A 12,647-nucleotide genomic window follows, 5' to 3' on the forward strand; every position below is an offset into this window, starting at 1 on the left:
ATATTATAGTCCGAAGTAATACAATCGTGTTCTTCTATTTTGCTTCTGTTTTGAAAACATCCGTAACACAAAAGTTCTCGATGTGGTTTCCAACGGGCAATACACATTAACACACAGTGTTCTTTTATAGAAAAAGAAGAACAATGATATTCGCATTTCTCGTATCTATTTAGGAAAATACAACGATGTTTACAATAACGATTTTTGAAACACATTTTTGTCCTTTTCCAGATATGCTTCTCTTAAATCAAAAATATGATAATCATTCAATGTAATTTCTTGATATTAATAGTTAAATTTGTTTATAAGATTTAGAATATTGTTGGTATTTATATATTTTACATGAATTTTCAAATATTGTTTTAATATTTGATCATGTGTTGATTTTTTAATTAGGAAATTCCACACAACAGTATTTAATTCCTCATCGGTTTCAGTTAAACATTTATGAACAGTTTTATTTTCACTACGATTTGCACAACCTTCACAAAGTAAAGGTTCAGAAAGTTTATAATTTTCTAGTAATTGTTTTACACAAATTTCACTTACGTTATTAGTAGTACAATTACACTTTACTTCGTTGAATATAAGATTATCATTAGAAATTATATCTTGACTTGTTACTTCCTCTTGAAATGGTATTTCACTTGATTCTCTGAAACTTCTTCTATACACTTGTTCGGGTATTGGCTCCTGTGTTGGAAATATTATGCGACATGTATCATCTTCTTCAGGAATTTCAGGATCATTTGGATTAACAAGTATAATTTTCTTTTGTTTTTCAAGTTGAAACTGTTTTTCACGTGGTGAAATATACTTAGAGTCTACAGTATTACTTTTGGATAATAAAAGATTAGTTTGAATTTCACCTTTTTGTTTTTTATTATGAGAAGTTGAAAATGGTTTTATATGTAGTGATGTATTTCTTTTTCGTTTTGCACTAGCGGAAACAGACGGCCGTTGACTGTACATTTTATCACGGTAGAATCCGCTTTATATCAGTATGAACCATGACCTCATTTATAATCACAAACCTGCGCAGAAGATTGCGCATTAACATATTTAATTTTTACATACATTGGATTTTGTTTTATATGTGAAAATAGACATTTTATAATAAATTACATGATATATAATTATTGTACTTATAAAACATTAATCCATATATTATTGAACTTTTAAAGACAAGGTAAAGGATACAATGTATAGGAATATGTTCATACATTTAAAGGTTAAAACTAATATTGAGCGTTTTGCAGTGCATAAGGCTATACATTAAATATAATTAAAATAAGTGTAAAAGGATTACATAGTTTATTGCAGATTTCTTTAAATGAAACATTTTTTTATTTTATGTGCAAGCAAAGGAGATGAAAATAAATATATTGCAGAATGTTATGTCCACGAAGGCATACAGTTAGATGAGAAAAATATTGGATTAAACCCTGGCTTAAGGTACATAACCAAGCTATTTATCAATTTGTTTTACGGCAAATGGGGGCGAAGAATGGTTTTGTTGCAATCAGTGGTTGTTAACACGTTAGAAAAGCTTTACGGCTTCCTATGGGCACTGCAGTACGAAGTACAAAGCGTACTATTCATTGGGGAAAACATGCTGTTATTACATATAAAAATGTTGAAAATGAAAATAAGCCGTTAAAGTTTCAAACGTTGTACTTGCTGCGTTTATTACATTATGGACGCGGTTAAAGCTTTACGATTTGTTGACAACTGTGACACCAATAGTATTATGTTTAGCGGCGCAATGAATAACCTAAGCTTACGTTGGGTTTATACCTGGGAGAGCTAACCAATAAAGTTTTCGAAGGGTGAAAACTAAATTATGTATACAAAATCAGGGGAAAATTAATTTTGAACATTTTTTATATTTTAGTACATGCAAAGGAGTGAAACAAAAGAAAAAAATTTTTAAGTAAAAGAATAAAGACATATAGTTGTAAAAAAGTATAACAAAACAATTGAAGTATATGATAAAAGTTTTAGCGAAAGTATTAGTTAAATTATAAAATTTATATAAGTATGTTTTTGTAAGACACTAGTGAATAAATATTATGAACGATTAAATATGTACATGGTGACTACTACTACTACTACAACTATTAAAAGCATAAACACAACAATATTTAAAGATTCATTTTTTATTTAAGAATTAAACTTAAAGGTATTTGTCACGAAATTATATTATTAGTATTGACTGTACAATTGATGTAGTACTAAAACTGGGTAAACAACACCGTGGAACACTATTTTTGGGATGATAAAAATAATAATAATAATAATTATAAACAAGTATATCTATTAACGCTTACTGTTTACTATAATTATACTATTTATTAATACATAGTTTAAGTAACCCATGACAATGATTACTATTTTTATATATTTCTTATACAAAGTTATTGTCATGTAAAATAGTTGGAAGAATATACTTTTCCAATTATATTGTATACTAAGAAAACTGTTAACATTTGCAGAGAATTACTTGTTATTATTAGCACTATAAAAAAAGTCACTTCTTCGAATCGTATGCATACTGAAAAAATTGTTTAATATTAGTTCACAGCAGTGCACATTACATTTTTTTTGTGAATCATTGATAACAGTTTCACATTATTTCAAGTTTTAATTACACACATACAACATTTTCAAGTATATGCCTTTTAAAGTCCTTTTCTAGGAATATTTTTATTAGTTCATTAATAAATTCCTCATTTTCAATTGCTTTTTCATATATATTAAAAAATTGTTGTAATGATGTAAATGTTTTTCCATGGGATTTCTCAAACTGTAGTAAAATCTCATCTTGGATGTCCATATTAGTAATTAAACATAAGACACTTGTTTTTAAAATATCCTTGTGTATGACCAGACATTCACGGTTAATACTTTGCTTATATTTGTCTGAACACAGAACACACACTAGCAAACTTCTTCTCTTGGGCTCCCACAATTGAAAGGTTTTTATTAAACATTGAATGTTAATTTCATTATTTATGCATTGGCACATGTTATCCGACATGATTTAGCAGTACGTAGAAACAAAATTTTCAAATAAGTCTTTTACATATATACCCAAAACTAAGGTATTGAGTAGATCTCTTTATTTTAACGCTGTATTTATATATATTGCTGTAATGTCATTGAGCAATCTTAGTGGAAACGCCCACTTAAATTTAAGCAACCAATCATTTTATTCTTGTTTATGCTTTCTGCAGTATCAGTTTACAAAAACTTTATTCTATGTAGTTTACACCATTACTAACTGGCTCATTGTCCTATTCTTTGTAACTTTAATATTGCCTTCCACGTACTGAAAACCGCACAAACTTCGTGCAAGAAAAGTTCATCAATCATATTGAACTCACCAGTTGAACACAGGAAATCCATCTAAAACAAAAAAAAGAAAAAAATTTTGAGTTCTATCTAATAAAAAAATCTAGCAAAACAGGCAATAATCAATAACCTGCTTTGAAAACTATAAAAGAAACTTGTTTATTAATTATTGGTTAAAAAAAACAACTACAGCTAAAGAAATGTTCAATAAATATATTAATTATTATTATGAAATACACTCACCTTCTAATTCTTAGTTGTTTTTGTTAAAAATGCCCTCGCTAATGTTTATTTTGCAACTGCACACCGTAAAACAGATAAATATTTTTACTAAATTCAGTACTACTATTAGCACTAGTAATATTTATTTTAAATTACGTCAAGGACGAGTACAATCAAATGATATTAAAACGAAATATTATATTATTATATATGTCATTACATTAAACAAGTTTACGAATGTTTTGACGCAATTATGTGGTAAGTAATGCCACTTAGCGGCCTTATTCAAAAGCATTCAGTATAGTATTAAGTCGTCTGCAAACGGGTTCATAAAACAACACGTCTCTGTGCATTTTTTTCCAATTCCCATTCTATACGTGTTTCCAATAACAGTACACATGTATGTAGCCTTGTTTCAATTGCAAAATATCCTAAACCCCATTCTATATACGTTTGCATTAACAGTACATATCTATGTAGCCTTATTCCAAAATTCTGAAATATCCTAAAGTCCATGCTATACGTATTTGCGTTGACAGTATACATTTATGTAGCCTTATTCCAATTGGAAAATATCCTAAGACCCATTCTATAGGCATTTATGTTAACAGTACACATGTATGTGTCCTTATTGCAATTGTAAAATAGCTGAACGCATATTTTGTCCACCGCAATATTCATTTTTAAACTAAGTATCGCAAAAAAGTCCTCATTCCGCACTCTATAATTAATTTTTCCTTTAAATAGTCCGTGAATATTCTTAGTATGGGCTAGCTACCCTTTAAGCATTCTTAATATCCCCTAAATGCTGATTAATTATCCTTACTATGGGATAACTACCCTTTAAATATACCCTAATAGTCCTTAAATATCCTTAGTTTGGAATAACTACCCTTTAATTATCCTCTAATAATCCTTAAATATCCTTAGTATACCCCCTTGACTACCTTTAGTATCCCCTAATAGTCCTTAAATATCCTTAGTATGGGCTAGCTACCCTTTAAGTATCCCCTAATAGTCCTTGAATATTTTTAGTAAGGGCTAACTACCCTTTAATTATCCCCTAATACTCCTTGAATATTCTTACTATGGGCTAACTAGCCTTTAAGCATTCTTAATATTCCCTGATTATTCCTTGATTAACCTTACTATGGGCTAACTAGCCTTTGATTATCCCCTAAATAGTCGCTGACCATCTTTACTATCCCGTAACTACCCCTTGACTATCTTTAGTATTCCGTAACTACCCCTTGATTATCTTTAGTATACCCTAAATAGTCCCTGACCATCTTTACTATCCCGTAACTACCCCTTGACTATCTTTAGTATACCCCCTTTCATTATCCACTAAATAGTCCTTGACTATTCTTAGTATGGGCTAACTACCCTTTAAGTATCCCCTAATAGTCCTTGAATATCCTTAGTAAGGGCTAACTATCCTTTAATTACCCCCTAATAGTCATTGAATATCCTTAGTATGGGGTAACTACCCTTTAAGTATCCCCTAAATAGTCCCTGCCTATCTTTAGTATCCCCCCTTGACTATCTTTAGGTTGGGCCCTTTGATTATTCCCTAAATAGTCCCTGATCATTTTTAGTTTACCCCTTGACTATTCTTAGTTTGCCCCTATTTTGTTTGTTACTAACACAATGTGTCTTACTACATAGTCTTTGAATAATACAATGTGGCTTAGTAAGTTGTCTGTTACTAACACAATGTGTCTTACATACTGTTTGAATAAATAATCCATCGCAAAATCCATAAAATAAGCAAATGTGTTACATTATAGTCTGTGTTTTGCAGTCTAAATATCATAAAGGGTAATGAATCGGCTCATATTCCTATAGGCTACAATACAAATTGACCTAAAGCATTTTCATTTATTTTTATTTTAGAAACTAGGCAACACATATACTTTTTCTGCACTTGTAATTAAACTATATTATAAAAATTACCATTTCTTAATATATAATACGTTTATTAATAAGTTATTTCAATTAGTAAAGACACTTGCAATTCGCAAAATTTAGATACGGTATCGCAAAGCAGCATTAGTGCTGCCTCCTAGTGGGTAAATTCTAAAACTTATGATTCATCTCCCTCCGCGTGGTTTAAACATGATGCAGTTAATGAAAAGACGTAAGTTTATTTTTATAGTTTGTTAAAGAATAAAGGTATACAATTTTTAAATAATTGGTTACGAGAATTTTGTATTTTAATTATTTTTATGTATATTGATTTATATTTTTCACAAAGTGTGATAAAAATACTGTATAGCCCACACGTGTGCATGTTCATTGATAATACATCGTGAAATAATATTCTTTTACAATTAATTAAACATTTTTTCATTTAACGAGCTTATTTTTAAAAGTTTTGTATCTTTTTAACCAGAAGTATGTATTGGTATACAATTTCCTACAAATTTTAATTACCAGTCATTTACATGTTTCGGAACTTTTTTGCTCGTTTACATAGATTTTAATCAATGAGTTCTTCACATGTTCAAACGCTGTGTTCGGAATTTGCAAGAACCGTTAAAATAATACCATCCATCAAAATATAACTTGGTATGCATTGCCATCAAATTAAAACCAAGTTGTAATAGGTGACCATCAACAGTAAGTAAATGATGCTAATTCAATACACGTACGTGTGTGCTCTAGCAAAAGTGAATAACTAATTTCTCTGCGCTAGCAATAGCAAAAAAAGTACTAGCTATCAAATAAAAATTAAATGTAGTATTTCCTTAATGTTAACGTGCGCATTTTCCCAAAGAAGGCGCGGTATTAATGCTAAAAATATTTTATTACATTTAAAACACAGTGTGTTACTACATTTCGCGTCGCTGAGCGAGTGTTAGTAATAAAAGGTCATCCAGTAAGGGCGCGTTACAATAACTTAGTAACAAACCCCACGGTCGTGCATTAAAGGGGGCGTAATACAAGGTCGTCCGGTAAAGGCGCGTTAGCGACGGTCACAATACCATAGGTGGCGTTAGCAGGTATAACCAGCTTAGGTTAGTTTATTAAGGAACCATATGGTTTTCAAGTAAAGGCGCGTTAGCGACGGTTACGTTACAATAGCTTAGTAAAAAAATGTGGTTTTCCACTAATGCACATTAGCAAGTATAAACATTTTAGCTTACCTTAGTAAAAAACATGTGGTTTTCAAGTAAAGGCGCGTTAGCAAGTATAGCCATCTTAGCTTACCTTAATAATGGATAGGCAATTTAAATTTTGTGCTAGGCAACTAATTTGTCCGCGGAAGTTATATGATACGAACTATTTTATAATGCGTTCTTAAATGTAATCTGGTGGGCGTACGTGCAATTTTAAAAAGTACAACCAATATGTGCTAGGTGCACACAGTAATTTTTATTTTATGTTCGCGTTAGTGCAATTTTAAAAAGTGCAACCAATATGTGTTAGGTGCACACAGTAATTTTTATTTCGCGTTCTCGTAAGTGCAATTTTAAAAAGTACAACCAACATGTGCTAGGTGAACACAGTAATTTTTTTATTTCGCTTTCGCGTAAGTGCAATTGTAACAAAAGGCTTCGCCAACTTTTGTTAAATGGAAATGAAATTTTAAAATTATTTCCGTAAATGCTTGCTATAATTAAAAAATAAATCTTTTGTGTAAGCGTGCAACATGAATAGCATTTCAAACAAAGGCGCGGTATTAATGCTAAAAATATTATTCTATTTATTTTTCACAAATATTCAAAGTTTAATTCAAATAATCTGTTTTTTTAAAAAAACTGCTGTGGCAGCAATAAGTATTTCAAGTGAACTGAAGTTTTTTTTTTGGCAATTATACCTTGGCACCACTGGTGCTTGAAATTACTCTAATTATTTGATCATTTTATGACAATTATTAAGTTTTGGATTTTGTGGTGGCTGTGTTTTTTCAGGGATGGTTTCTATAAATTTTAAAGAGTTTTTATAAAAGCTATATATTAATTCATCGTAGCCTAACTGTAGTGAATCTCCATATCATTTTTTCTTGAATTCAAAGTGGGTAAATGGTATCTGAATTAATATACAGGTTATACTTTGTCATTTTTTACCTTAAATAGCTGGATAATTTCGTGTTTTCATATGAAATAGCTTGGCCCAAAAAGAAATACCTAGTTAATTATTCAAGACATTAAATGCGTGTTCCCTGCTACCAAGTAAATTTTACTATTAACAGAAAAAAAAGTTTTGAAATTCTTTTAACTTTGCTGCATAAAATTTCTTGAAATTCTTAGGTTCGGTCATTTTTTTAAGAACAAACTAAATAGTAAACGATAACCTTGTTTTAATTGTTATCTATGCGAACAAGCAATTATTTCAATGAGTTTCTTTTACCCTACAACTATGTATATTGGTCAAAAAAATAAGAAGAAAACAACGTAGATATCATCAAAACTCAAGTGTAATTTAAAAAACTAGAGGGAAACCATATTAGTTGTGGTAGACATTGCATCAAAATTAAAAAAAAAAACTTTTTATTACTGGGGGTTAACTAAATAGTGTATTGTGCTGAAAACCATAAACATTGAAAAGCGTTTTTTTAAAACGCTGCTCTTAATAAGATATTTATATGGATCATTAGACAATATATTGCAATATAAGTTCAATATAACCAGGAAACAAAAAATTAGTCATTTATAACCGTTGTTAGGTAGGTTCAAAGGAAAGAAAACTCAAATTTTCCCATTTTACCCAAAATAGACATTTATTTCACAATATTTACATTTTTGTTTTTATTTAAAATATTTCTCTTTAAGTTTTTTGGCCCTTTCTAACCTTTCCCATCTTGCGTAGGTCCTTATTAATACATCGTCCTCCCCGTCATTTAAAACGCGTAAATCTTCATTTCCCTCAACCCCCATTGCTACTGGTGTTTTTGGGTCCATTGGTGGCTCTTTTACTACGGGTTCCATCGGTGGTTCTGCTACTGCAGGTGCCATTGGTGGTTCTGCTACTGCAGGTGCCATTGGTGGTTTTAGTACTGCCGGTTCCATTGGTGATTTTAGTACTGCCGGTTTCACTCTTTCTGTTTTTTCCTCTTCTAACGTTGGTACTGCTGTTGTTGGTGCTACCGATTTTATTATTTTTACAACCGGTAAATAACGTTTTCGCTTATTTTTTACCTCCTTTTCCTCTTTTCTCCCTCTTTTTCCTTCCACCGTTGCCAATAAACTATCCATCTTATTGAACCATTCAAGCTGGTTCAACAATGATGTAGTGGGGGTTGATAATGTGGACGGTTGTGCTTCCATTTTTCTAAAATAAAAAATAAAAACTGTAATTAGTATCAATTATAATTCTTTTTTTTCTTAATATACAAAATATGTATATATTTCTAGCTTGTACTATCGAATCTAAGTTAATTTATTGTACCTAAAATTTTTCATATGTCTATCTAAACTCTCATAAAGTTAAACTTTGTGCCGGTTCATGTCTCATATAGGATTGCTACTAAACGGTTGGTTAACTAAAATTAAGCTGTCAGTAATATGTTTGTAACTAACATCTACCACGTAAAAAAAATTCAGGCGCTAATATTTTAATGTTCGGTGCTAGCATTCCCCAATGTTTAACTTTCGGTTATGGTAAACTAATAGTTACGTATAGCCACGGTGCTGAACGAAGCCAACATTGTACAAAAATTCTTTTGTTTTTTTTTTCCTTTCCGTGAAACACTTCGGAAATTACTTGCCAATAAGCATACATGTAATTTCTCACAAAAATAAATAAATATTCTAAACGCATGCTTAAATTAAGCTTCCATGCTTTTAAATAAAAAAAATCTGTAATATTTATTCTCACGTATAAAAGTCAATCAATCATATTTCCATAATTAATGCAAGCAAACCCTCTAGTGAATTTGTTCCCCTAGAATAGTCATTAAGGCTCTCAACTATTGTTATATTCCTAGAAAATTCTCCTAACGTACCCTCTTTTTTTTCCAAAATTATCCAAAATTAAATCGTGGTAAGTCCCGCCTTTTGGGCTCAATTTCTAATGCTTTTACCTAACATACACGCCTTTAGTGCAAGGGTTCCAAGTTGATTTTAGAAATATTTTAATAAACAAACTCCAATAAAACAAACTTAAGGAAATACGAATAATTAACACTAAAAAACTTGCTTAAGCTCAATTTCAAGATTTTAAAACACTTCTAAACCTCAAAAGTAAATCCGTCTTTGGAAATCCTTAACAAGAAAAAATCTATATAGGCATATATCTTCTTATGGTCAATAAAAATGGATTATAACTAGTAAAATCAGTATAAGAACTATGTTAAACTTTACTACCTCCAAAAAAAAAGTAGGATAAAATAACCTCCAAACGTTCCTATTTAGCGAAAAATTCTAAATTTTTTATTAGTTTTTTTCTTTCTTTTATCTCAAATTCTTTTGAACACACACTGTATTTATTTAATTATATCAATTATGCATCATTAACTATTTTAAAATAATAACCACGCTAATAAATGGTATGTTAATTCACGCTTTTAATTTCCAAACGCAAACTAATACAATCAAACGCCCGCGGGTTTAATTCCCAGCGCAGCCGTGCGCGGTAGCAGCAAACGCGAGTCTAATTCGTAACGCTTGCATTTACGATCAAAAAGTACATTAAAAGTATTAATTTAATTCCTAATAAGTAAAACATTATTTTATTTTTCATCCAATGGTAGTTTATAGTATAATACAACAACAATTATTTATTGCCCACAACTCGTATGTCATGTTTTTTTTTCATTTGCTGTAAACGGTATTATACTATAATTCCCAATTGCTTACACATATTGTATTCATTAAAGCCTGTGCAAGCACGCGCAAATTCAATTTGCAATACATAAACTAGCGCTCACATCGCTTTTAATAATAGCTAAAGCTTAGCATAAATAAACACTCCGGGTAAGACTATAATGTCACATTACGTGTTTTACTATCTAACGTCCGTGTAAATAAACTAAAATTCACAGTATAATTGTTTTTTCTTATAAAATACTATAGGATACAACCGCTTCCTTCTCACCCCTCAAAAATAATCCGTTAAACAATTTTCAATACTAATCCAAAAGTCAAACAACTCAAATTATTTTCCTAACACTAGTTACACAAAATCAATTATTAAAAAAACGCATTCGCTTCACATAATTATGCTTTGTACTTCAATTTTAATTCCACCCTCAACTGAACAAACACAATATATATATATATATATATATATATATATATATATATATATATATATATATATATATATATATTAAATGCAATAATACATACATCTATTTCTTTCAAGAAATACTTATTATTTTAATAGTATTACTATAATAAATTGGTGCTAGTCGTGAAACCTTTAGGTAAAAATTCTGAAATAGGATTTAGTACACAACAAACTGTTTTACAATAATAATAAGCAATCTCTCTTTAATTTTAAGGTAATGTATACTATTATTTATTTCAATAAATGTTATATTTCCTTTCTTAACCATTAGTTAATAATTAAAGGGGTACACATGTCAAATTTTCTCTGTTGTTCCTATAATATTAAACATTTTAATAGGCTCGTATGTTCTAAGTAAAACGAGTATGGGTTAAATAACTGCTTTGAATTAAAATAATCTTCATTAATGGAAAAAGTATACGTGTACTACCTAAGAATACTAATAATAATAATAATTTCCTATGTTAGTGAAACCGTTCGCTTTGCGTAAATTAACTAGGGACTAATGCAAATCTAGGGGTAACTAACATGTTTCTTTCTTTTAACGACAATTCATATAATTGGAATATCCATTTCTATATTACAAAAAAAACTTTTTCAAAGATATAACACTCATAATACTAAAAAATCAATGTAAATCCATGTTAATCAAAAAATAACTACAGCTCATTTATGGCTAAGCAAATAACGTACACAGCTTTAACGTTAGGGCTCAATTCTAAGCGTAAAACTCATGTAGGTTCACACTGTATGTGTTTTGTGCTTGCTTAACAATCAATCCGTAAAATAAGTTGCTCCCACTAATTTATTAAAAAGTATAAAATGTTTAATTATAAACAACCTATGTTAACTGGGCGCGTCAGTAACTAAGGGTACACCGGTCTTTTGCAAAACAAAACAAAAAATATTTCCGCGTAAGTTGCTCCGAATAATTTATTATAAGGGTATAAAATGTTCAACCGTAAACAAACCTATGTTAACTGGGCGCGTCAGTAACTAAGGGTACATGGGTCTTTTGCAAAACAAAACAAAAAATTATTTCCGCGTAAGTTGTTCCGTCTAATTTATTATAAAAGTATAAAATGTTCAACCTATGTTAACGTTCCTCATAAATTTTATTATAGTTCCCGTTCCCCTAATAAACTCGTGTGAATTAAATCCCAACCACCAACTATAAGTTTACGTTTCACATAGCCTTACTGTTAAAAGACGCTGTAAATATGGTATTATTATACAAATCTTTCTTGTGCAGTGGTGTAAAATTTAGATTCAGCTGTAGGTTCACATAGCCTTACTGTTCAAAACACAGTAAATATATTATTATACATTTTTATTGTGTAAAATCCGTTAAGTTAACTATGCAATTAGTTGGAAAACTTACGTTTTTTTTTCCAAGAACCAGGTCAATCAGCAATCAATGGATGTAGCACACAAATCAATATAATACAACTAAAAGTAAAAATAATAGAGCAATTGTTGTACAAAGAATTATATATAAGCATTTGATTAATGAAGGGGGTGGAGTTACTTTATACATACATTATAGGACAATTATAACTTTGGGTTAGGTTTAAAAGTTTATTGAGCTTCAATTGGTTAGAAAATATCACATTAAATCAATGACGTATGGGGAGCATTTAAATACAGATAGTCTGTTCAAATTTTAACTTTGGCTAGTTTGTACAATAGTTTATTACAAATAAAGTCATTAAGCACATATTTTCTCAAACATGGGGGGGAAGCCGAAAAAGTCCATGTATATTGCGGGTAAATATTGAATTTTTTCTTTCTTCATTTCCCAGTTAAGTTGCATTGAATCAGATGAGTTTCTCATA

At 30.0% G+C, this 12,647-nt stretch overlaps 1 protein-coding gene across 1 annotated transcript; it reads right to left on the reverse strand.

The window, feature by feature from the left end:
* Positions 1–8,330: 8,330 nt before the first annotated feature.
* LOC145687557 (uncharacterized) lies at positions 8,331–12,250 on the reverse strand. The gene is made up of 2 exons (XM_081761024.1): positions 12,194–12,250; positions 8,331–8,853 (listed from the first exon to the last, which is right to left on the reverse strand). The coding sequence occupies exon 2, from the start codon at positions 8,847–8,849 to the stop codon at positions 8,331–8,333; it is 519 nt and encodes a 172-aa protein (XP_081617150.1). The 5' UTR covers positions 8,850–8,853; positions 12,194–12,250.
* Positions 12,251–12,647: the final 397 nt, after the last annotated feature.

This window comes from Thermobia domestica, chromosome 6, assembly GCF_964235325.1.
Source record: "Thermobia domestica chromosome 6, izTheDome1.hap1.1, whole genome shotgun sequence".
Taxonomy (NCBI): domain Eukaryota; kingdom Metazoa; phylum Arthropoda; class Insecta; order Zygentoma; family Lepismatidae; genus Thermobia; species Thermobia domestica.